General features: G+C 44.8%; 2 protein-coding genes across 2 annotated transcripts; both read right to left on the bottom strand.

Annotated features, from left to right (window-relative positions):
• Nucleotides 1–612: 612 nt before the first annotated feature.
• Nucleotides 613–6,918, bottom strand: LOC124662092 (tRNA uridine 5-carboxymethylaminomethyl modification enzyme MnmG-like). Its single transcript, XM_047199983.1, has 13 exons — nt 6,756–6,918; nt 6,466–6,617; nt 5,785–5,876; nt 5,565–5,678; nt 4,762–5,092; nt 4,313–4,492; nt 4,121–4,201; nt 3,733–3,951; nt 3,498–3,640; nt 2,630–2,796; nt 2,277–2,494; nt 1,809–1,901; nt 613–1,258 (listed from the first exon to the last, which is right to left on the bottom strand). Exons 1-13 carry the CDS (start codon nt 6,916–6,918, stop codon nt 1,061–1,063), a joined length of 2,151 nt encoding a protein of 716 aa, XP_047055939.1. The 3' UTR covers nt 613–1,060.
• Nucleotides 6,919–7,345: 427 nt separating this feature from the next.
• LOC124665833 (E3 ubiquitin-protein ligase RGLG3-like) lies at nt 7,346–11,428 on the bottom strand. Its single transcript, XM_047203200.1, has 12 exons — nt 11,357–11,428; nt 10,550–10,685; nt 9,982–10,066; nt 9,715–9,855; nt 9,519–9,632; nt 8,887–8,984; nt 8,723–8,799; nt 8,537–8,642; nt 8,212–8,339; nt 7,969–8,113; nt 7,829–7,885; nt 7,346–7,670 (listed from the first exon to the last, which is right to left on the bottom strand). The coding sequence occupies exons 2-12, from the start codon at nt 10,670–10,672 to the stop codon at nt 7,587–7,589; spliced, it is 1,158 nt and encodes a 385-aa protein (XP_047059156.1). The 5' UTR covers nt 10,673–10,685; nt 11,357–11,428; the 3' UTR covers nt 7,346–7,586.
• Nucleotides 11,429–26,229: the final 14,801 nt, after the last annotated feature.

The following is a 26,229-nucleotide window of genomic DNA, read 5'->3' as shown; positions in this document are numbered from 1 at the left end:
CTCTGATGGAGCAGATGGTCAGCTTCTTCCAGAGCAATCTGCAAGTCTACATGCGCATCAGAATCAACGGTGCACATCTTGGGTCATCAGCCACACATCTTGGGTAATGGCATGTTTTTGAAGACGACAGTTTTGTGATTGAGGTGGTAGAGGTGAGGTAGTGCTGGAAATTTTGTGTACAGATCATTGGTTCAATTCGGCGGTTTAGGCCTTAATTCCTACAGTTTGGTGGTAGACAGAACGTTAGTGTTTTACAGGAGATTCTTACTGATGATGCTTGACTCGTTGCTCACTAGAGGGTAGCTGCAAATGCTGTAACTGGTTCTAATATGCTCTGTACATGACACTTTGCTAATCGATATTCATTTTACCATCGTGTCTGCGTCTGACTGAGATTTAGCAGTTCAGATTGTAGCAGATATTATGGTACCTTGCTTTACATTTCTGTTTACAATGATAAATTCCAGAACATAAGTGGCATAGTTTCATTGCACTCAAGAATTTGAAAAAATTCTATGTATATCCACATTAATAAAATATGGTTTCATTGCGTTCCAGAATTTGCAGAGATTCTATGTATATGCACATACAAAAACTTATGGCTGCGTTGAGTTCCAGAATTTGAAAAGATTCTATTTATATCCACATACAAAAAATGATGGCTTTGTTGCATTCCAGAATTTGAAAAGATTATATGTATATGTACACACAAACAGCATTTGCTCTCCAGCATCAGTTAAACATTAGCGCTCTTGTACATGCGTGCCTACTATACATCAGATCCTCTATAATCCTTACTGGTCCATCTGTCCCAACCTTCCAATTAAGCTTCATCATCCAAATGCCTGAAACTGCCACATGACCACTGCCCTTACGTCAGCTCATCGAAGAAGGCAGGTGTTCAGGTACAGCACATGCATCCTGGCATCTCCTGAACAATTCTTCTGCACTCCAGCTATGCCTGCATTGTCCAGAGAGATTCTATTCCGCTGCCACGCAGATCTCAACTTCTCAAGGGTCCCGGTTCGGTTGCCCGTAGTAGTCACAGGAGAGCATGCGGTTACACGGTGGTGGCACTGATATGGACCACTTCGTCTGAAGAATCATCTGCCTTGACGGCGGCGGACCTCAGCATGTCTTGCTTTCGCCTGTACTCAGCCATGCGGCGGGTGCTCTCCATCGAAATGAGAAGAACCGTCATGTCGGCTGGGCTCACACCGCCGATTCTGCCCGCCTGGCCTAGGGTTTGTGGCCTTACCTGCAGACACATCAGCAGAATATGAGTTGTCTCGGATGCAATCGTGAAACTGGGACTGTCAAGTTTTGAACACTCAGAATCTCTATGTATATGATAGAAAAGTTCAGACAATATGTGGTCAAGCAGTTCAAACTTGTAGTAACTGAAATTTCAAGAGTTGCTGGAAAAAAATGAAGACAAATCATTGATTTTATCACAGAAACTGAAGTGCACACAACATGTGCCTTGCTAAATGTGTTGAAGTGCACACAACACCTGGGTCAGTATGTACATGACAAAAGAGTTCAGTCAAGTGGTCAATCAGTTCAAACTTGTAGAAACAGAAATCTTGAGAATTGATGGAAACAAAGGAAGACATATTAAGATTTCTAAATCACTGATTTCATCACAATGACTGAAGTGCACATAAGATGTGTCTTACTAAATTAAGAACTGAATAATGCATGCTGCTTAAAGGCATCTTATGATGTAAGGCTCTTGAACACATTCTCGATGCTACTCCAGAAAGAGCAAACATATTGTAGAGGCAGGTGCTTCACAATTCACATACCTTGGAAAGTTTCTCACGAGCTTCAAGCGATAGATTTTTCATTGAGTGGTAATCTAAGTCGTCAGGAAGTTTCCTGTGTTCCTGGTTTATAATCTGAAGGGAAAAACATAATTAGGGGTCAGCAGGTTTTTCAAGTAGCAAAACAAGATGGATTAAGTAACTTAAAATTATCAAAGACAATGGAGGTGGTTTTTTCCTTAAGCAGAGGAAGAAAAAAATTGAAACCGACTTCTTTACTACAATGAGGAAAGATAAAGATTCAACTGCTGCTACAAAAGCTAAAACCAAGTTCCTCAAAAGAAAATGAAGAATCCAAATACATAGAACGGCAGATACTTGGGCAACGCGTCCAATACACAACATTGCCAGACTTCTTAAACAAGTATGTACCATTTTTCTTGCACTTCAAAGAATTTCCCTTACATATTTAGTTCAGAACAAAAAGGAAAGGACCATAAAGCAAATTACCTGTTGTAGTTGACTCTGCTGTCGTGCTATGAAACCTTCATACTTGATATCAATCTCCACGCAGTCTTTCTCTATTCGAGATAAATGCTCATTTCCATATCCATGCTTATCCAGAAGTTTATACTGTACATGCGGTTTTTTCAGTATGGCTTCAAGTGTCGATGCCTGCTTTATAGGTTGGTTGGATACCGCAGTAACTTCAGCAGCAAATTCTTCTCCTACAAATGGAAACTTAATTACACAACCAGAAACCATGCTTGTAACTGAACAAAGTGAGCACATGATAAACAACAATATTTTGAAACTTGGCATAAATTCATGTGGTAATTCAGCTTCAAATATGTAAATCTTACCAGATACTCTTGTATGCTTCAACCGTTCTTTTTCTTCTTTAATGCGGGCTTGCTTTGACTGATAAAGCTCCCAGCGTCTATCATCTATTAAACCGATATCTCTCCCCAAAGGGGTCAACCGACTGTCAGCATTATCGGATCGAAATAGTAGACGATGCTCTGAACGACTGAATGTCCACAAGTGCCAACAACAGAAAACGTCAGTCAAACTGTGGTTCAAAGGAGACACACTAAATCAATAAAATGGTAAGCTCCTTGATTCTTTCTAATGGATTATTACAGACAACATCACGGCATTATGGCAGTGAAGGTCTTTCCGACTTGTTCCTTAGAAAAACAGGTGATTTTGAAATTATTGCTCCACTTATTCTTCCTAACAAATGAGGAGTGCTCCTGTCCAGTTTCTCGGAAGTCGGTAATATCCTTCACTAAACATACTTTTGTAAGTTGTAACATTTGCCTAATGTCCTGCTCCCCATTTGACTAGCCCTAGCCCTATCTGACAGTCTTTGGTGAGAATCATGCTTCCTACTATATGGTACTAGGGGGCTTTAGGCCACTCCATTGGTTGGCACTAAGGATTTGCCGCTCCATATCTCATTGACATCTGACTCCTGAATCCACGTGTCGGTGAAACGTCAATTAGCAAATCCATAAATGCCAACAAATGGAATTGCAAATCCTCAAAATTTGCCATGCAATCTTTCAGAATTACACAGGTTCTAGTATTTACAGTTGATGCAAATATTATATCACACTCCTTTGACTTAATATATAGTAGCCTACAACTATATTTTTTTCCATCGAGACCTTTAAGCATTGATGCTAAGAGCTGTTATACACTTATACTTATACTGATAACCCATACCTTGTTAACATGCGATAAGGCTCCCTAAGATCCTTTGTAACAAGATCATCGATCAGAGTCCCAATGTAACTGCTTTCCCTCTCAAGAACAATTAGTGACTTTCCATCAGAATGCCTAGCTGCATTGATTCCTGAAACTATACCCTGAAAAAAAAGTGAGCAAGATTAGGATCCAGAAAATCAGGTTCAATTAACCATATTCCCTGCGATGGAGATATCAGAAACAATGAATAAACCTGAGCTGCCGCCTCTTCATATCCTGTCGTTCCATTAATCTGACCAGAGAAGAATAATCCCTCAAACTTTTTTGTCATAAGTGATCTTGAGCACTGATAAGCTGGCAAATAATCATATTCAACAGCATAAGCTGGCCTTAGCATCACACAGTTCTCCAGTCCTGGTAGTGTTCTCACAAGTGGTAACTGCAACCTCTCAGGAAGACCGGTGGAAAAGCCCTGTATAAGATGTCTAAAAAGTCTAAGTTGTAGGTTTTCAGTCAAACAATATTGCAGAAGATATCGTTTTTAGAAAATTGTATAGATAAGAACAAGTGATAACAAAGTCTCAGAAAACAATTGGTAAAAAAGGAAAAAATGTGCAGAACAGAGAGGAGTGAAGAGAGACCTGTAGATATAGCTCAGGGACATCTCTACCCTCTGGTTCAAGAAAGACTTGATGAGATTCTTTATCTTTGAACCTTACAATCTGCAACAAAGAAATATCTGGTTATATTTAGGATTGTGATTTGCAAATAAATTAGTCTATGTAGGGAAAACTAATTTTCCTTTCCAAGATCTTTGCACAATAGTGTCATACCTTGTCTTCAATTGCTGGGCAGTACCTTGGTCCCTTTGCCTCAACCCAGCCACCATAGGTTGGTGTTTCATCCAAGTTGTCTGTAACAATTTGGTGTGTGTCTTTTGTAGTCCGCGTTAAATAGCAACACATCTGTTCCCTCTCAATGTGAAATTCAGGATCAAAACTAAACCAGCCTACCTGTTTCAAGAGGTGCCATCAGCTTGAATCTCTAGCTTAACCTTATGTCACAGTTCATTCAACAAGTATAGACTAACCGAAGAAAAACCAAAACCAACTAAACCATCTCAGAAGCCTACTATATGAGAGTACAAAGGTGCACTATTTAATTTGACATACTTATACGATAGATGCCAAGTGGAAAATGATCCCCCACCTCGGCACACCCAAATGCAGATAGTCAAGAACAATTAATCACAAGGTAAAAATCGTTCAAATGTTCTACACACCTCTTCATCACCATGTTGGGCTTCCAATCTAGAAAAGTCAACTGTCCTGCGATCAATCCGTGGTGGCGTGCCAGTTTTTAAGCGGTCAGTTTCAAAACCGAGATGCTGCAAGTTTTCAGTAAGTCCATGAGAAGCTGACTCTCCAGCTCGCCCTGCTGGCATTGATGTCCTACCAACCCAAATCTTACCACTCATAAATGTCCCGGTGGTAAGTACAACAGATGGTGCGTAAAAGTCCATGCCGAAGAAAGTTCGAACACCCTCAACACTATCATTTTTTCCTATCATAACTTCTGTAGCCATTGCCTCTCTAATGAAAAGATTTTGTGTGCTGAAAATAGAATGTGCAGTAATAAGTAAGCAGCATGAAAGATATCAGACGAAAATATATGCCGGCAGTAACGATAAATATATAGATTAATAGATATCATAACAACCTTCACAATGATTTTTTTTGCAACTGATAGAAAGAAAAATCTGCACAGCAGATCACCTTTACGAGTCAGAGAACTAATATGCAAGAAAAAAGATTCATCTACTCAAATAGTAGTACCTATATAGTCTTTGGTTAGGAGTAACACTACACATGCCAAATTAGTGAGGTCGCTATGTTTGTGTAGCTTAAACAGTAACATCATGATTCTGTCAGACCCACCTAATAATTATATGAGAGGCCACCAAAATGAGCATTCATCTTTACATACCACAAACTACTTGCGTTGTCAACTAACCAAACATTTTTGGCTAAGTGTGCAAGTTATGGAGTTATGATACAAGAGGCTCTTTTTGCATATACTACTGACCTTTCCACAACTTTCCTCATCTCTATTGCATACTCCCTCTTATCAGTCTGAGCACGCAGTGCACGGACAGCAGGGCCTTTTGAGCTGTTCAGCACACGTTTTTGCAAGTAGCACCTGTCAGAAGCATTGCAAGTTTCTCTCAGGCCAATAACCCAGCCACACGTACAAACGACACAAGAGACAATTCATCTTTATAAAAAAGAACAGAATTAACATCTACCTATCTGCGATTTTTCCAATATCACCGCCAAGGGCATCTACCTCATGGACAAGTTGAGATTTTGCAGGCCCGCCCACTGCAGGATTACAAGGCTGCATAACATACCAGATAAAAAAATGAGTCAGCGGAACTGCACTTTTGGCCTTAGAATATCACGAAGCTGACATAAAGGAAACTGCTCCTTGGCTAAGGATAATTCATTAGCTCCTTATAGCATATCAAAGTTTGCAGGCACCATATTGGCAGTTTCCTTCAGCTTCTGTAGATATGTTATCTCTTCATCAGATATACCACCACATCATATTTTTTTACAAAACCCGTGTACTATGGATACATTAACATATCAAAGTATCGCATCATTTGAACTCTTATTATGGCACATCTATTTGGCACATGAACTTGGTTGCATATTTTCACAAACTACCATGAATCCATGGGTGTAATTGATACCTTCTGATATTAATATATTCCCTTTGTCAAAAAAAAAAATCAAAATGTGCAGATTATCCAATTCATCTTCTTCAGGAGGATCGACCACAACCACAGTGACAAGCTATCTCACTTAAACTACAAAGGCAGCAAGGAAACAGCCCACGAACCACCCTGACTAGGCATTGCTACGATTATAACTGCTGAAATTCATAACTAAAAAATGAGACAGAGAGCTCTGCGCAGACCTACCTGCCATGCGATCCGGTCAATGTTGAGAGTGAGGAGGAGGGTGCGGGCACCTAGCCGGGCCGACGCGAGCGCGGCCTCGCAGCCGGCGTGGCCCCCTCCGACCACAATGACGTCGTACCGCTCCCGCAGCGCGTCCAGCCTCGCTCCCGAATCTGAACGCCACAGCTTAAACCCATCAGTTAGCCATCCTTGTTCGGTTTCGGTCGGTTAAAAATGTTGAAACCCATCTCTAAGATGATCCTTGAATCAACGAAGATAGTAGCAAGGTACGAAGCGCAGGGGAGGGTTACCCTTGGGGGAGGAGGAGGTGGCGGCGGCGGAGAGGCGGCGGGCGCGGGGGCGCGGTCGGCAGGACGGCGAGGGGAGGGCGCGGGTGAAGGGGGCGGCGGGGAAGAAGGACGAGAGGTTAGCCGCCGCGGCCGCGGCGCCCGGCGGGCGGAGGCGGAGCAGCATCGCCGTAGACGGGGAGGGGCGGAGGCTGAGCTATCTCTGCTTTTCTGGCGGCTGTGGCTCAGTGGAGATTGAAAATGGAAAGTTGCAGAAAAGCCCCTGCAACTTGAGAGTTTAATCATCCTCATCCTTCTGTAGTTCTGTACTGCATACTAGTAGTAATTCATTTCAGAAACGCCCTTTGTATTCTGATGTGGACGGAACTGTTAAAGAATGGCGGTCTCTACTGAATTGCTATCCCTAGTTTTGCAATTCACATTTTCAAATTCAGTATTAATAAGTGTAGGGGGGTTAGTTCAAATTTAAGCTAATTTCAACCCTGAACTTATTATGGATCGGAGGGAGCACTTGACATTCCGGCATCTCTTTTCTTTTCATTATAGTGCAATAGTGACAAATAGTAAATGATCCGTGTATCAGGTCGGCGACAGGAGGAGACAAATCATATTGCAACACAATTATTGGTATTCCATTCTGATTTCACCAGAAAACACAGTTTCCTACTACTGCCATATCATAGTAATTAAACTGTACAAGCAATAGTTGTGACTGAAATTATTCATCAACCAATGCAGTTGGTGCTAGACATATGCAGTAAAGCCCTATTCACATCTCCTTGCCCTTCCAGATTTTTGCTCTGTTTGCAGAAGTACCAGGCAGGCACATCATCTTTACGAGTAGAGCCTTACACGCACGGTGATCGGGGCACGGCACAGGGGGCATGTCGATAGTGTTGGACCACATTCCTTGCATGTCTTGGGACAAAATAAAAGGAGAGTTAGTCAGATACTCATCCAAGAACCACCTGGTTCATAAAAATGTGTTGATAGAAAACTTGGGTTTGGTCATAACATAAGTTTTTTCGGTGATTAGTCGGTTGGTTACACTGAAGCTACAGGCAGCATAGGCTTACCAGATGACCACATTGGAACGCCATGTCCTTTGGATTCGTCAAGCAGATTGGACATACCTACAAGTTTTACAAAAGGACAATTAAGAGTCCATAAATGTCAAAGAATATGGTGCAGACTATACTGGCCTAAAGTTACCTACCTGTTCATCCGAAACGTTCTTGCCAACATCCGTCGAGCGGGAGGTTGTTGTTGGAGCATGCGAAGCAGCAACAACATTGTCGCGTTCAAGAACTTTGTTTGGAGGAGGGAGAATCCTCGGAGGAATGGCCTTTTGTGCGTGTTTTCTGAGCGACAGTAAACGCGAGATCAGCGGACAAAGGATATGATAAAGAAAGTCAGAATAACTAATGCAGGGCCTCAGAGAATGGAGAAAAGCAAGTACTCTGACGGTCGGAGGCCTTGAGTTGCTTTATATTGAGTGGGTATTTCCATAAGAGCTGCAAGCGCAAACGCAGCCTCCTTCTTTGACATGTCCTTGCTTGTTGACATGATATCAGTGAAGTTCACAAACTGCACCAGTATATTCAAGCAAAGTTATAAGTAAAGCAACAGACGATAGTGCAACAAAAGTCTGGAACTCTTCTAACCAGAAGGCAATGCCTCACAGTAAATTAGTATCAATGCAATATATCGAAGGTAGTACTGTTTTTGGTGGAGCAAAACAATAAATTTGAAACTGAAGCAACATACTAGTATTGTTAAATCACCTGGAAATTGTCAAATGCTCTGTCAGGAATACAGTCATCAAAATGCTGCATTGCATCCCATGGTCCATCACCCACTCCCACCATCACAATTGAAAGAGGATAGAAGCTAGCAACCAAATAGGCTTTAGTAATACAACAATACCAAGTTGCAACAACACCAATTTGAATTGCAATAGAACTATTTACCTAGCATCAACAATTGCTTGTATAGTTGCCTGTTCTTGTGGACTTAATCTCCTGTCACTGGAATTTGTGGTGGTCACCTACAACTTTTGCTCAAGTGAGACACACACTGGAATGAATGGCTGAAGTTCCATTGAAGAAATTTACTGCTACAATGAACACATTACCTGTCCATCAGCTATGATGACAAGGACATGGTATTGCCAATTACTGCTTTCCACCACAGACATCGCCGCGTAAATAAGAGGTGCGAAAGAAGTTGGGCCTACAGTGACCAGTTACAACATATAATGAGGGAAGCACAAGAGTGGAGTACTATTGGTGAAGTATTCAGCTGGCCCAAATAGAGATGGTATCATAGAAACTTTATTATTCAGTTGAAACTTGAACACAACACATGGGTTATATTTGTCTTAGTCAAGTATCTACCTCATCAAGTTCATAGATTAGATAAGGTATGTACCCATAATGCAATAATAATAATAATAATAATAATAATAATATAGTAATAATAATAATAATAATAATAATAATAATAATAATAATAATAATAATAATAATAATAATAATAAATCTTATGAACGAGGGATGTCAAAATTTCCAGGTGGACCAAATCATTGAGTACCGAATATGACTCTTCTTTATGTGTTATGGTACAATAATGGACATTTTCAGATAAGATTTTTCCTGAACAAGTACCAAAATGTGTTATGGTACAATAATGGTACAATCTTATGTTTGTGTTTTATGATCTCAGAATTCTCTACTGGAGGAAAATGTTGGGACAGGCCTTCATTACCTGAAAGGTTCAAATGTGGAACAATTTGTCTGTATCTTTCAAGAACCTCCTCAAAACCTCGACAAGGACGGTTTTCTTGATAAAAGCTGAAGACGGAATGATCATGTGTGGAAGCTACAGGTTGAATTACATTTTATCAAGTCATACAAGAAGTACATGTGTTCCTTGAAACAAAGTAAAGTGAGTGAATACTTACCATCACCAAATCCAAAACATGGAATCAAGTTATCATCATCAAAAGGTGATAGTGTTCGCCCAATTATAGAAATGGCTTGCTCATATGGATTTGGTGTGCCACCAATGGCATGCAGAGATTGTCTTCTGAAGGAATGCCTACCTACAGAAGTTCAGCAGAGCATGATTAAATTAAGAGAGCAGGATCTTATGTAGAACTGCTGGGATGTAGGAAGCCTAAAAGGAAACAGCAGATAAGACATGACAGTGATACCGAAGTAACATTTACCTGACCATTCATTGCTTTTGGTGAAGTCAATCCCAAGAATTAGATTTGACGATTCAAGCCCAGCTTCTCTCAATGCAGCAATGACCTATCAGATGTCAAAATTAATTATAACAAAACTATACCGTGCTAGAGAACACAAACACATGATGACGCGATGCAGATATAATATATTCATTTTCTCGCAAGAAAGAAGGTTGCTTAAATTACTTGAACAGAAATAAGGAACTGTGGCTCAAAGAAGCAGTTTATGCTATGCAGATTTGGGCCTGTAGCATACGAGGTAGATGTATTACGCACCGTCAGGACTAATTTGACATTTTCAATGTTCTTTATCAGGGATAATATATACAACGAAGATTGAATAGTAGAGATACAAGATTTAGGCAATGTGCAAATGTTCTAAGGCCAGGCGAGTAGCTCTGCTGAAGTAACTTATGTTGAACAAACAGTGTTTGGATTCACAGCAAAGACGTCTATAGCAAACAAAGTGGCTGAGAATTATGTCTATACTTGAGAGACATGAAAAAGAGAGGGGTCATTATCATGATGTTGGCTGCTTGTCACACACCTCATCCACCGAGCTGTAACTGTCCGCTATGAACTTTGGCTCCTTGGAACTTGCGGAAGGGAAATGAGCGTGATGCTCGTGCTTGTGATGATCATGCCTGTGATGGGTTCCTCCGCCCCACATTATCGGAAACTATCTGCAAAACCACACAATTTTCACCTACACATTAGCCGCTCACGCGCAGAGTGAATGAATCCCTTGCGGGGTTCAGAAACACGTTGGATTTTGTTAGAAATAGGAAAGATTGTACATAAGAAAACAGGAAGAAAAACAGTTCAGACTAGCACACTGGGAACATGTGGTCTAACGGGAACAGAGTGGGTTTCGGAGTTCAGATGATTCCCAGTAGTACTAATAGTAACCCCAGAGCAGCATATACAGTACTCGCCGACGGCTGACGGATTCACCAAATCATGAACAGACGGCTCCTGTGATGCGGACCTGGAATCGCAGCTAAATTCAGTGGAGCTAGCGTTGATTAAATAACTTGGCGACCTATTATCCACGAGCAGGACGTGAAGCCACGAAGGACCTATTATCCATGAGCAGCTAAATTCAGTGGAGCTAGCGCTGATCAACCGGCGCTACAGCCAAGGGAAATTAGCTGGGAAAATCCTTCCTACCCGACCCATCAGAGCGTAACCCAAATCCGCTCGATCAAATGTTTTCCCCAGCTTCCGACGGAGGGAAGCCGCACGGTCGCGGCCTCGCGCGCGGAATACGAGCGAGGAATTCATCCCAACCTGGATCCTGAAGCGAAGTGGAAAGCGAAGGTACGGGGAGAAGGGGGGGCGGCGCCGTACGTACCACGGTACGAGGCCGGAGAGCCGCACGCGCGCGGGGACCTGGGCAGCCGAGCCCGAGCTTCGCCGCGGCGGCAGGCGCACGCACACCACCACGAGGACGGCGGGGCGGCGAGGGAGAAGACGACGACGACGCTGGCGCGCGGAAGAAGCGGCGCGGGACCCCTGCTTTCAGTACTACTAGGCTACTACTAGCTAGCAGCAGTTTTCCGTGGCTGGCTGTCCACGTTGAGCAGCTGGCCAAGCTAGCGCACAAACGGTGGCAGCGTGCGTGAAGCAACTGAAAAGGACGTGGCGGCGGCATCGGGCTAACCTTTTTTGCCGGTAAAGTTGGGAGCGGCGGAAAGTACCATGTGCACATGAGCACAAGTGCTTCTTGGACTTTTGGATTTTTGAAAATTTTCAAAACCTCGCTCTTTTATATTTTTAAAAATTATGATATTAAATATGTAGATAGATTTAGACACGAGGAGTGTAATCAAAAAAGTCCCATTAAAAATACTTTGTATTTTGGAAAATACAAAAAAGATAAATTTCTGACTATAAATAGTAGTACAATAGTACGTATATTTTGTTAGTGTACCGTCATAAATTTGTCTTTTTTGCATCTCCAAAAATATAACGTATTTTTTGATGAGACTTTTATGATTCCAATCCTCGTATACACATCTATCTACATATTTAATATCATAATTCTTGAAAGCAGAGTAATATAAGAATCTGAAATTTTCAAAAATCTAAAAGTGAAGGGAGCACTGACTCCCATGTGCACAAAATCCTTGTCCTGGAGCGGTCATCTTATTCTTTTGTACTCGTCTTTTTTATCCTTATGAAATGCTCTAAAGAATGGCTGCCATTGCTTTCGATCTGATTCACACCATTCCAAAGATTCACTCCATAGGTGCTTTGGTCTACGGCGTCTCATTTCGAACAACGAATATTTGGGTCGAGCCGCGCGCGGATACGAAATCAAGCAAGCGATCATTTCCTAAGGGCATCTCCATCGAAGCGACGCTGAGTGATTGTTTGCGTCCGTCGGATCAGAAAATACGTCTGGTACCACCTCTAGCGGACGACGCAAAGTGACCGGATCGTCGGCGGCGACGCAAACCTGGCCCAAATATGCGCTAGGTTTGCGTCTCCGCGGACGCTGCACTGACGCAGCGGTCGTCCGCCCGGCGCTCGCACTGGCCCGCCTAGCAGGGGCACAACTGCTTCGTCTTCCGCAGCATTACTTACGGGCGGCGCTGTGCAGTCTTTCCAGGACCGCGTTAACGGCGCGCCTCGGCTTCTGCAAGCGTGCGCAAGTGAAAGAACATTTCCCGCCCTTTTGGGTTTTGTGTGTTTGATGTCAACACTAGGTATATATTTATGTGTGTTGATGTAGACAGGTACAAGTTTTCGGAATATATATTTGATCGACGAGATGGTTTGCCTGTTCTGAAGTTCTGAAGGGTTTTTACTTGTGGCGAAAGTTCCGGCCCCAGCAGGCGGAACTTCCGCCCTGGTATGTTCTGCAGAGGCCCTTTCAGCGCAGTGTTGCTTGCTGTTTTTGTTCCCTGGCCGGAAGTTCCGACGCTGGTGGCCGGAAGTTTCGGTCAGCGGAACTTCCGCCCAACTTTCGGGCAAGTTCCGGAAATCGGTAATTGTGGCTCAGTATAGTCCAGTAAGGTTTTCTCACAATTCCGGAACTTGGCCGGAACTTCCGGTCACCGGAAGTTCCGCCCTAGTTCCGCCCAAACATTTGCTGAACTGGTTGTCTGACGAAGATTTTTCCTGGCGGAAGTTCCGGCACCCCTGACCGGTACTTCCGGTGCCAGCCGGAACTTTCGGCCATCCTGGCCGGAACTTCCGGTGTTAGTGAATTTCGCCCCAACGGTCAGATCTGAGAGCTCCAATCATATAAATAGCTCTCTTCTCCAAGGGGATAAGTTGCTCAATCATTGCAAGAAAAATCTGCCAAGCTTCACCACCATTAGAGCCACCTCAAGAAACACAAGATTTGCAAGATCTCCTTCCTCCCCCAACCAAAGCTCTTGATCTTTGGAGATTCGAAGGAGAAGACACCGATCTACATCCTCACCGAAGCGTTTTTCATTTCCCCTCATTTGTTTGAGGGATCTCATGCTAGTGTTCCTATTTGGTTTCCTAGTTGATTTGTGTTGATGTGTTGTTGTTGATTGTTGTATTGTTACAGATTTGGGAGCCTCCAATTCAGTTGTGGATGTGTGCCCCAAGAACCTTGTAAAGGCCCGGTTTCCGCCTCGAGGAAATCCCTTAGTGGAAGTGGGATAGGCCTTCGTGGCGTTGCTCACAGGAGATCTGAGTGAAGCCTTCGTGGCTGTTGGTTTGGCTTTCGTAGCAACCACACTCCTCCAAACGTAGACGTACCTTCTTGCAAAGGAAGGGAACTACGGGAATCATCTCCGTGTCATCGCGTGCTCCACTCTCGGTTACCTCTATCCTATTCTATCTCTTATATTGTGTAGCTATATCGTGCTAATTGCTTATCTTGTCATATAGGTAAATTCACTTAGTTGCATATCTAGAGAATTTACCTTTGTGTCAAGCCTAAATTGAAAAAGAACTAAAAATTGGTTAGCACCTATTCAGCCCCCCCCCCCTCTAGGTGCGGCATGCGATCCTTTCAGCAAGTGGGCGGCGTCGCAGTGGCAGGACATTGAAGGCGAGATGGCGTCCGAGCCTCTTAAAGGGATGCTACCGGCGCCCATTTCCCCGACCACACCATTGTCAAAGCCCACGCTATCCACACGACCAACGTCATGGGGAAGAAATGCTGGCCGTTCCGCAAGACCAATAACGACCACGAGGCTAGCGGCTCGCGGTCCGGCAAGAAGCCACGGATCAGGCAGTACGTCCGCATCGAGTTCACGCGCCGCCTTTCGGAGGAAAATCGGCCGGTGCCATGGCCGGACGCAAACCTGCCTGGAGGAGGTTGGTACCTCAACTCCAGGCGCGTGCCGGTACCCCCAGTGCCGCGCGGGGCCGAGAGCGCCGGGACGAGGTGCACCGCTGCCGAGTGATCTTGCCGCCGGATCTCCAAGACGATCTTGCGTGCGCGCTCAACTCCTACAACTGGATCTCGTTTGGAACGTGGGAGTTCGACGCGCGTCGTCGCGCTGGCTACCTCGGGGACCTCGAGTACTTACCCCGCGAGATCGCCGCAGAAGAAGAGGAGAACGACCAGGAGGACACAGACGATCACGAGGACGAGGACGAGCAGGTGGAGCACGCAGAGTACGACCACGACGACGATGGGCCGGCGTGGGATCCGGAGACCCAGCCGTCGGACATTACCGAGGAGGAGGCCATTGCCATGGCACTGGCCAACGGCGAGCTTTGTGGGACGGGCTCGCAATCCAACTCCGTGAGTCCACGCTGCTGCAGGGTAGGCCGGCGACTCCTCCGACCACAACGATGTGTTCGAGCGACCGCGCTCTGGCTGCTGCTCCGGTCTGGGATCCCTGGCCACCTTCACCACAGCCTCCTGCGTATGCGACGGCCTGGCCGCAGTTGCCACAGCCTGCCCTACCTTCTCCACCATCGGCGTACCAGCTTCCATGGTCGACGCCGGAGTTCATCGACCTCGTCAGCGACGATGACCAGTAGGCAGTACTTAGGTTTACCACGCCTTTATGACCTTTTTATATTTTTTTATTAATGTAAATTATGACTTTATGAATGGGGAAAAATTATGCGTTGTTCCACTGGAGCCACTCCCGTCGGAAACGGAAGTGCGGACAATTTCAACCATTTCAACGTCCGTTTGAACGTCCGAAATGCGTCGCCCCGTTGGAGAACCAGAACTAGCTAGGGCTGCAAAAAAAAAGCTCGGGCTCCAAAAACTATTTGAATTCAAGTCGGTAAAAGTTTGGCTCGCGCTCGGCTCGAATTCTTATCAAGCCGAACTCAAACCCAGAGGTAAGCTCGCGAGCCTGACAAGGCGAGCTCGAATGGTTCGACGGAGCTCGGTATAACATGCATCAATCGCTAACATGTTTTAATTCCAATGCATGAAAGTAAATAGTCTAGTGCTGCAAATACGATCCTCGAGACCAAGAAAAGGAAGCCTATCAACCCAATTTTTCACGGCTTGGAGCTTTGGTGTGGTTCGTGATGGAACCTCCCCTCTTCAACATTCTTTGCTACTCTTCTAAAGGCATCAATGGGAAGTGGATTTTCCTTATGTCTTACTGTATATATACACTTCCCTTCTGAGTTCAACGTGTCCCATGTCCGTAGAACCAATCCTTGCCCGATCGTTCCATTTCAATATCTCTAGAACGGTTCCTTTAGTAATTTGGTCATCCTCCATTTTCTTCCACTTAGACTTGCCAACCTTGTAGCCTCATTTTCCCATAATATGGTAATACTTCTTATTAGCAGCATTTTTCTTATTTATTGCTGACCTTTTTTTAGCTTGCTCCGATGTTGTGTACGTCACAAATGCGTTCCACTGGTCTCTTATCTTCTCAAAGAATCCAGTGAAACCCGGAGTCTTTTTTCGGGACAACATCCTTGTCCAATCTTTTCTTCGAGTTGTTGAATTGTGTTGCCATCTTCAAAAGAGCCCACTTCTTGACTTTTTTCTCTATGATATTCAGCTCAGGATCCTCCTCATCTGGCTCGTCATTAGGATCCTCCTCATCTGGCGCTGGTAGGGTGAAATTTACCATGAGCTTCTGATATGTCTCAAGCGTATCTATAATTTTTGATGCTCTATGCTTGTTTTACACCAATTCATATATGTTTTTCTTACACTTTGTTGCACTTTTACATGATTTTCGGCACTATCCTATTAACAAGATGCCACAGTGCCAGTTCTCTGTTTTCTGCTGTTTTTGTATTTCAGAAAAGTTGTACATGAAATATTCTCGAAATTGGAGGAAACAAAAGCCGAAGTGAATATTTTAACGAAACGAATACAAATTTCGGAGGGGGGACGAAGAGGCGCCACAGGGCGGCTAGACCACCCCAAGGCGCGGTCTGGGTGTGGCCCGCGCCTAGGGGTGGTGAGGGCCCCCCAGGCACCCCACCGACCTAAATCCTCCACCTATTTAAGCATGATCTTGGGAAAATCCTGGATACCCGATTCTTCATCCACGAAAAGTTTCGTCGCGGCCGCCTTCGCAGAACCCATATCGGGGGGTTCTGAAGCTCTTCCCGACACCCTGCCGGAGGGGGAAATCTTTGCCGGGGAAATCTACATCGCCATGCCCGTCTCTGAATTGATGCGTGAGTAGTTTATCCCTGGACTATGGGTCCATAGCAGTAGCTAGATGGTTGTTGACGTGGGCATTACCCTTCGGGTAACTGTCATTGCCCTATCCTGTGCGGCCCAACCGGAGGCCCATGAAGACACCCGATGGCAAGGCGGGCCACTAGGGCGGTGCTGGAGAAGATTTCTTGAGGAACAAGACGGAGAGGAGCCGAACAAGGAAAGTTTAGAGCTAGGTTTTTTGTAAACCTAGTCGTACCCAGACAGATCTCTTGAGACCTGGCCTCCTATATAAGGGCCAAGAGAGGGGCTGCCGAGGGACACAATCAATCTTAGTAACTTTAGCCACCATAAATCCAGAGCTAGGTCGTCGTAGCACTTAGCCTCTCGACGAGATCACAGCCGAAACCTTCGGCACCCCATTGTAACCCGTTATTTTCATAATCAAGATCAGACAGGCAGGACGTAAGGGTTTTACCTCATCGAGGGCCCCAAACCTGGGTAAATTGCTCTCCCCGCTTGTCTGTTAATCGATGTCTCGTGTCAGCCTACAGGATTCCATCAACCCTAAGACCCAATCGGAGGGCATTGCCGAGGAGTACCCTCGACAATTGGCACCGTCTGTGGGAACCCTGTCGGCACAAGGCAGGTCATCGGCAGTACCAGTCACGTCTGCGGCGTTCGTGCTCGAGTCACCAACACCACCAGACCCGAAAGATTCAGTTCGATGCGGGTCCTTCGAGTTCGTACCGCACACCGAGGCGGAGCGGCTTCATCGACTCACCCCCGACACCGCGCTTCTCCTCCCGTGAGGCCTACCGCGCCCTCTCGCCGGCGCGGCCCCTTGACACGTCGGCCTGCTTGACCTGGTCCCTCCGGACCCCCACCAAGGTCAAGATATTTGCGTACCTCCTCGACATCGACCGTCTGAGCACTCGGGCGAACCTCTTCCGCAAGGGGTGCGCCCCCTCTTCTGCGTGTGCTGCATGCGGCGCCCCCGAGACTGGGTGCCACCTCTTCTTCGACTGCCCAGGAGCTGCTGAGCTCTGGGCCAGACTGGATGTCCCAATCCCCGTCAGTGTCTTCTCCATCTGGGATCTCCCGGGCCCCACCCAGCCAGCCTCCCCGTGCACGTGGCAGTTCGGGCTTGCGACCATCCTTTGGTCCATTTGGAAGTCCCGGAATAACCTCGTCTTCAACGGGGTGGTGCACTCTCCCGCCTCGACCCTCCGGAGAGCCTGCGACGACTTATCTCTCTGGAGATGGAGGCTCTGCCCCGCTGACCGTGAGCCGTTGGACCGGCTCCGGTCCCACCTTCTTATGAGAGTTGTTACATAGAATAATTTCTCCCCCCCCCCCCCCCCGTTTCTCCCTTTGTGTACATGGACTGGCTCTTTTGGCCGCTTTCGAGAATGAATAACAACTGGTGGGGTTTTTCTCCCCCGTCCACCTCGGAAAAAAAAACTACTAAACATGATCTACTCGAAGTTGTGGCTGACTCGCATGATCTAAAAAATATGATGTTGTAGGTTTATGGGTCAACCACACCGACTTCAATTACTGACAAAATGCAATACCATTATCAGACATGCATGGACAATCAATTACCGGACAAAAATAATTAAAACTGTCGTACTGAAACTAAACTAGCAACTACAGTACAACTTGTTTGGCTACTGAAGAAAAAAAACAAGGAGGACCTTGGACCATCTTCTGCAGAGCCTCAGTGGCCGTTGAGTTGGACATAACAAAAACTGGATTACGTGTCATGACCTTTGCCGCATTCGTTTCGTCGGGCCTTAGACCCTCAGCTATATCACTCGACACGTGATGTCCTGCAGAGAAGAACTCACAAAAACTTGATCTGAAGCACTAGTGATTCCATGGTAAAACTGGTGCTCAAATTAATCCCGTCAAATTTCTTCGGAAAACAGCCCAAAACTCAACTGTCTACTGTTCAGCATAACCATAATCACTTGACCCAAATTCAGTCAAATGGAGGAGATATTTCGGGTGCAAGATGTGCATGGAGAAGGATGCTCAATGGTCAGTCATTAGGCAAATGTTTTGCGTAATGTAGAACTCACAATAATTCACTAACAAGATTTTCTATTATGTTTCTGTAACGAAGACCCCGCATCTTTTCGTATTCAAAGAAATAATATAAACATTACCCAACTTCAACTCTAAGATTTTCCTATGAGATTTGCTTGGTTTATGTTGGATTATATCTAGGAATCTTTTATATGGGAAAAACTACATTTGAATGGACAACTTCCCATGAATATGACAGCTTGGTTCCAAACACATTTTGATCTCAAATTCCATGGTTATGACCATTTCAAGTTTAGTAGTATGTAGGAAAATTTATGTGTCTTAAGTATAGTGTATTTATTTGAAAAGGAGGGGTTGAATAAGAAAAAATATATGCAAAAGGAAGTTAACACTATTGGTTAAACTAAAAATGATGCCCTCACAGTCAGGGCCACCTTGCTAGTTCATCTAACAATAGTCTCATTAAATGTACAGTAAGTCGATTCAGAGCGACCTTTTCGGTCTCCTTCCCGATTCTCACCTCTACCAGGTGTCAGATGAGAAATACTTGTCTTTTTGCCTACTTTATCGAGTACTAGCTAGTATTTACCGATAGCGATATGTTATATACCGAGTACCTGTGCTTTTGCACTGGGAAAACCTCCAAATACTAGGCATCGATGGTTTTTCCAGTAGTGACCGTGGGTCGACGGAAGAGGCAATGTAGGCCGCCATGTCCATCTCATACCCAAGCAAGTTCTTCCAAGAGTCGCCGTCATCAGCCACCTTGTTGACCACTTTGTCGCGGAGGTTCAACATGAAGGTGCCCCTATGCCCGCTGGGTCTTCCCATGGTGAACAAGACGTTACCACTCTTCTCGCCGAACCATCGCAGCTTGATCGCGGTGTTATTGTGTGACACCTTCATCTGGTGCATCCTCACTGATTCTTTCTCACAAGATATCCCTAGCGTACCGGTGCGGATGTTGTCTTCATCCTCAAACTTGAAGTAGGATAGTTTCGCCACTATAATAACCTCATTCCATCCCATGACTGCAGTGTGCATGTAGAAGAGCCTGTTGTCCGGCGAGATGCCCAAAAGCCGATTTTGTGCCCACAATTGAGGTCCGACATAAGGCACCAAGTGCATGTCCATCACGGCGCCATGCTGATCGATCTGATCGAGGCGTGCCCCCAGCACCCCAAGGTCCAGGGCCCAGAAGGCCACTCCGCGGTGCACCACGGCTTGGCCAATTTCGCAGATCTTGAAGCTGGGGATTTCGACGCTGCACTCGGCCTCCTGTCCCCAGCAGCCAGTGTCCGACGAGTAGCACTGGAGAACGGTCGAGTTCCCAGGGCCACAGTTGTGGTTATAGACGAGCAGCAGACGGAAGAAGGTGTTGCAGCGAGGTGGACGGAGGTCTTGGCCTGTGAGCAACGCGCAGCCGTATTCCTGTATGGCGCCTGCTGATGAGATCAGAGGTGGGACGACGACGATGTTTTTATGCATCATCGGGTTGCAGATGGCGAGCCGGAGACAGTCGGGGGCACGGCCCTCGCGCCGGAGCTCCAGAACGAGGCGGCCGTTCCGGGACGCGACGGGGCGGGAGTGGTCCAAGAGCCCGCTGTCGTCGCCTAGCCCCGCGACGCTGAGAAGCCGCTGATGGCCGTCGCCGAGTAAGCGAGCCGCAGAGGCCACGGGCACGAAGCACGGCAGCGCCGATGGCACAGCGCCGATTGCGGGCAGGTCTATCTTCCGGTGGAAGATGCCGACGGCTAGGTCCGGCAAAAAGCGGCCTATGGGCGTCAGGGAGCGAGAGACGATGGTAGCGCTCGTGGCCACGACGCGGCACCAGCGCCGGCACGTGGAGGCGCAGCGGAAGACATCCGCCGCGTCCGAAAGCCCGGCGAAGATGCCGGCGAGCGCGTCGTCCGAGAGACGTGCCGTCCGGTCGCCTCTTATTTTGCGGCGATGGCGACCTTTCTTGATTGGGCGGTCCGTCACCTTCCTGCAGTAGGGCGCGGAACGGCGGAGGCTGCGTTGTCGTGTGTCCGGCGGCGGCATCTCCCGCCGGTGGTAACGAGATTGATTGATCGATGGGACGTGTTTGGCTGATGCGTCGATTGATTCGGGAGGAGGATGGAATTTATCGATCAATCGCCATTGCCACAGATTCGCTTGTTTACTTCTCAGGTAGTTTACGGATTCGGAGGGGAAATTTCTGGCCCACCCCATGATCCCGAAAAGTCCCAAACAGCCCGTTTACCTCTTTGGATTTTTCCAGATTCTCCCCAGCCCATCCCAAGAAATCCCCCAACCAAACCGGAAAATACGGGAGCTCCTTTACACCGCCTTAAGCGGCCCGGAACAGAGGCGCCGCACAGACGGGTGAGCACACTGCCTTCGGCTCAGTTCGGATCAGAATTCAGAAGCGGACCACTCAGCCAGTTTCTTCCCCTAAAAAAAAAAAACAAAACTCGGCCAGTTTTTTTTTTTGCGAATCAAGGAGCTTTATATATTACTCAACATCATTACAATCTTTCTCTAAGATAGAGACTAAAAATGGTGACGTATAGTTTAGCCATAGGCATCTCCTTCGTTCACTACTAGCTTTATTTGCACAACTATGGACAGCCTGATTGGCTAACCTACTAACATAAGAAATATTAAATCTAGTAAACATATCACTAAACTCCTTAATCTCATGGATAATACTGGCTATAATTGATCTACCAGCCCTAGGATCCCTCCAACACTTGAAAACTTCCTGTGCATCTGACTCAATGATGACACGCTGGTAACCTCTGTCAACTGCAAAAGATACCGCATCCCGAATTGCCTCGGCCTCCATAGTTAACGGACTAGCTGCATGATCGTACCACTTGGCTTGAGCGGAGTACCCGTATGATCTCTCACAATCAGACATGTAGCCCCATTATTCTCATTCTCACGGAAGCTTGCATCTACATTAATCTTATAAACACCAGGGTTTGGTTTCTTCCATTTCACCAACACACGAGCCTTCCTTGGGGTGCGCTTCCCTGCCCGAGCTAGGTCAATAGTGGTGTCAAGGGTCCATTTGACGGATACTGACACTGACCGTCCATTGTTACCATGCCACACTGAATTCCTTTCTATCCAGATCGACCAACACCCACACAGAATAATGCTCACCGTCTCCTCATCAGCAATCTTCCCCTCAACTAGATCTGTCACCCAAGAGGTCTGGCACAACTTTGGAAGTTTCACCTTAGTTACCTCTCTGACTTCTCTCCAAAATTGTCTTTCCCAAGCACATTCAAACAATGCGTGAAATATAGACTCTTCCTCAGCACCACACGTTTTGCAATGTGCAATTTCATCCATATGTCTCTTCTTTAGAATCTGACGACATGGAATGAATTCATTAATAACTCGCCACCAAAAACCTCTTACTTTCGGAGGTATAGGAAGCTTCCAGAGTTTCTTCCAACACAGACTTGTACCCTCGCCCGATCTGGACGGTAAGACATTCTCCCGCACTTGCCTCGAAAGAATTCTATAGCAAGATCGCAAGGAAAAATACCCGCTCTTCTCTTCTGTCCATGCCCAACAATCATCATACGTTTTTCCAATAGGAATTCTACTTATTGCCAAAGAATCAAAGGGAAAAAAAGTTTTCCTCGATTTTCTTTATGTCCCATATTCCCAAATCCACATGTAGTAATTCACTCACTTTAGTTACTTCAGATTCTGGTTTTCTCACCAGTGGATTCATGCTTGGATGATCTGGGATCCACGGATCCTCCCAGATATGTATCGAGGAACCGTTGCCGACACGTTTGATTAGTCCCAGTTTGAGCGCCTCTCGGCCAGTTTCTTTCTTCTGTTTTGGTATGTTCTTTGTCTCTCCGCTTTACAAGTACGGAGTAGAAAAATGTGTACATTTTTTAAACATTTTCACGTTTCGTATGAACCTATTATTATTTTTTAAAACATTGTGTATATTTTTTCAACAAGAATATTTTTATAGATGAACATTTTCTAATATGATTTTTTTAAACATGAACATTTAAAAGAACGTGAACATTTTGTAAGCCCGAGGAACAACTTTTGGATTGACAAATTATATTGAATCATTTGAACATTTTTAATCTCGTGAACAATTTTTCGATCGGCGAATTATTTTAAACCATGTGAATATTATTTTAACCCGGCGAGCAACTTTTGGCCAGTGAATTATTTTGAGCCACGTGAACAACTTTTATGTTGATGAACAATTTTTTAGATCAGAAAATTATTTTGAACCATTTGAACATTCTTTTAATCTGACGAACAATTTTTCAATCGGCGGATTATTTGAAACAACGTGAACATTTTTAACCCGACGAGCAATTTTTGGTAGGAGAATTATTTTAAACCATGTGAACAGTTTTTATGCTGGTGAACAATTTTTGCATCGGCAAATTATGTTGAACCATTTGAACTTATTTTAATCAGACGAACAATTTTTCAATCGGTGAAATCGTGAACATTTTTTAAGCCGATGAGCAATTTTTGGACGGCGAATTATTTTGAACCACGTGAATAATTTTTATGCCGATGAACAAATTAACGGAAAATTATTTTGAACCATTTGAACATTGTTCAAATTTGATGAACAATTTTTTGATCGGCAAATTATTTTTTCACGTGAACATTTTTTAACCCGTGGAGCAATGTTCAAACTTTGAACCTATGTTTTTTTGATTATGTGAACATATTTTCAAACATGCGAACATATATTTTTAATCTATGATTTTTCTTAGAATAATGTGAACTATTTTTAATAATTAATAAACATAAAAGAGAAAATAAAAATAAAGAGAAGAAAGAAACTATAATACATAAAAATGTTTAATTTTGAAAACTATTCAAATATATAAAATTATTCTGATTTTGAAAAGTTCAAACTTCAAACAAAAAGTTCAGACTAGAAAATAGTTCACATCTGAAAAATGTTCAACCTAGAAAACAGTTCAGTTTTTAAAAATATTTAGGTTTTGAAAAAGTTCAAACTTGAAAATTGTTCAGTTCTAAAAAAGTTCAAATTTTGAACATGTTCGAATTTTATTTTTTTTAATTTCAAAATTTGTTAAGATTTTGAAAAAGTTCATAGCAAAGTGGAAAACATAATAAAAAGGAAAATAAAACCAAGAAGAAAACCAAACAGAAAAAGGAAAAGCAGAGAAGAACCAAGAAACAAACACGTCTGATCAGAATGCACAAAAACCGGAAAACGCTCATATCACTGGTGATGGGCCGGCCCAACGAATCCCTCCCCGTGCGGCGCCCCAGATAGGCGCCGCAATGAGCGATGAATAGGATCCGCGGGAAAATATCCCACCCGCACACGCGGAGATAAATGGGCAGGCCCAAGTACCTGGTGCCCGACGAGTTTTTCTTTTTTCGCCTGGCATTGTGGTTTCCGGGCCACAATTTTTTTTTGGTTTTTAATGGTTTTTCTCCGTTCGGTCTGGTTACATCATTTTTTCTCTCGGTTTTCTGCTTTTTGAACATTTGTTGAATTGGAACTTTTCTAAATCTGTATTTTTTTTTCCAAATTTGAAAGTTTCTCTGTTTCTCTGTTTTGATTTTTTGTTTTTTTTTTCGGTTTTTCTGCTTTTTCCTTTTTCTGTTTTGAAAATAATTTTTCAAATTTCACTAAATTTTGATTTCGAGCAAATGTAAAAAAAACGGTTTTTGAAATTTGCTTAGATTTACTTTTTGCACCGTTTCGAAATTTGCTCAGATTTAAAATTTGCTCAGTTTCAAAATTATAGAGATTTAAATTTTGCTCGGTTTCGAATTTGTTTGAGTTCGAAAAAGTGAAGTGAATGCATACAAGTTGACATGGGGATTCGATCTTGTCTCTGGTAGGAGGGGAGGAGCAGACACCACTATGATACAACTCATTATCTAATTTATTTGGCCGAAAGAACTAATGGGCCGGGCCACTTCACGTTCCGGCACGCTGATGTGTGATAAGTAGGTGTGCCCAACCAAACCTGACCCAATGCCTAATCCCCACACTGACCCACACCTCGCGTTTCATCGGAGAAGAAAGCGAGCGATGGAGGCGACGGCGCGAGCATCGCTGACGGCCAACATCTCCGACAAAGAAAGCGTCGTCTATCCACTGAGTTCTCGTGCCTCGTCCCCTCTCCTTCCCCTTGTTTCTATTTGTAAGGGTATTTTACCCTTATCCATTATTTTGGTAACAATGACACCGTAGCTAGAGTAATGACTAATGCAAGCCTATAAGATTATTCTCAGATATTAGTCTATCAGGAATAATGCTGTATCAATGGAACAAGAAGGTAAAGGGAGACCCCCCCACTTCAACGAAAATGGGGAACATCCGTTTTCTCTTCAGGCCGGCGTACGGTCCGGCGGCACCGGCTGTAGCGCCGGCTGGCCCGGCGCCGACCGGCCCTGGCACCGGAGCCAGCCGGGCACTATCCAGAAGACTTTCCACCCTCGCCCGGTGCCGGCCCAGCGCGCCGTCCGGTTTCTGTCGGATGGTTCGACATGCGGCCCGGCGGCGCCGGCTGCTGCACCGGCCGGTCCGGTGCCTGGCCCGGCACACCGGTCTCCTCGACCAGATTGCTGAGCTGGACATCCCAACGACTGGATTTCAAGTGGACATATAAATACCCCTTCACCTAGCTCAGAACTCTTAGGCACTACACTACAACTTGTTCTTGAGCTATCTCTCTCATATTCCATTGCTAGAAACACCAAAAGCATCAGATCTCCCTCCTCCTCCACCCAAACTCAAATCCATCTACGGAAAAGCTAGAGGAGGTCTTGATCTATAGTTTCACCGAGCCAAATCTTGTTCCCCTTTGTATTCTTCAAGATACCTTCTCTCTAGGGTTCCTTGGAAACCCTAGGTGGGCAAAACCGTCCGGGCTGTGGATTTCCTCCTGACAAGATTGTGAAGGTTTGGAGGCTGCCTCAAAGTCTACCACACGTGAGTGAGCTATTCCTTCGTGGGATAGGCTCCGGAGAAGAAATCCTTCTTGCAAAGGAAGGGAACACGGGAAAACATATTCGTCTCCGCGTGCTTTCGGTTATTCCTAACCAAACTCTTTACTTGTGCTATATATCCTGTGAAAGCCTTCGTGCTTGAGTACTTGTATTATCATCTAGGGTGCCTCACCTAGTTTGCATTAGGCTCACATTTATATTCCGCAAAGCCTAATATTGGAAGGAAAGAATTAAAATTTGTAGAAACCTATTCACCCCCCCTCTCTGTGTTTACCATCTCTGAACTTTTAATTGGTATCAGAGCCTAGACTCTTTTTAAGGGCCTTACAGCCTTAAGAGTGAGATGGATAAACTATTGAAGGGTTTGGATGAAGATTCTAAACTTTCGGTTAAGGAGATGAAATCCAGATTCTTAGCATATGAAGCTGAGAAAAAGAAGAAGGATGACGCTCTCCAGAGCGAAATGGCAGAAATGAGTGCCATGTTTAAGAGCCTAAGTGGTGGGACTTCTAGTGGGGCTACTGTCCCTAGGAAGTCCTACAAACAGGTCAATCATGACTATCCCAAAAACACTTCACCCATGCCTCATATAA

The sequence above is a fragment of the Lolium rigidum genome, chromosome 6, assembly GCF_022539505.1.
Source record: "Lolium rigidum isolate FL_2022 chromosome 6, APGP_CSIRO_Lrig_0.1, whole genome shotgun sequence".
Lineage (NCBI taxonomy): Eukaryota > Viridiplantae > Streptophyta > Magnoliopsida > Poales > Poaceae > Lolium > Lolium rigidum.
The sequence above is the reverse complement of the archived record's forward strand: the minus strand, read 5'-3'. Positions and strand labels throughout refer to the sequence as shown.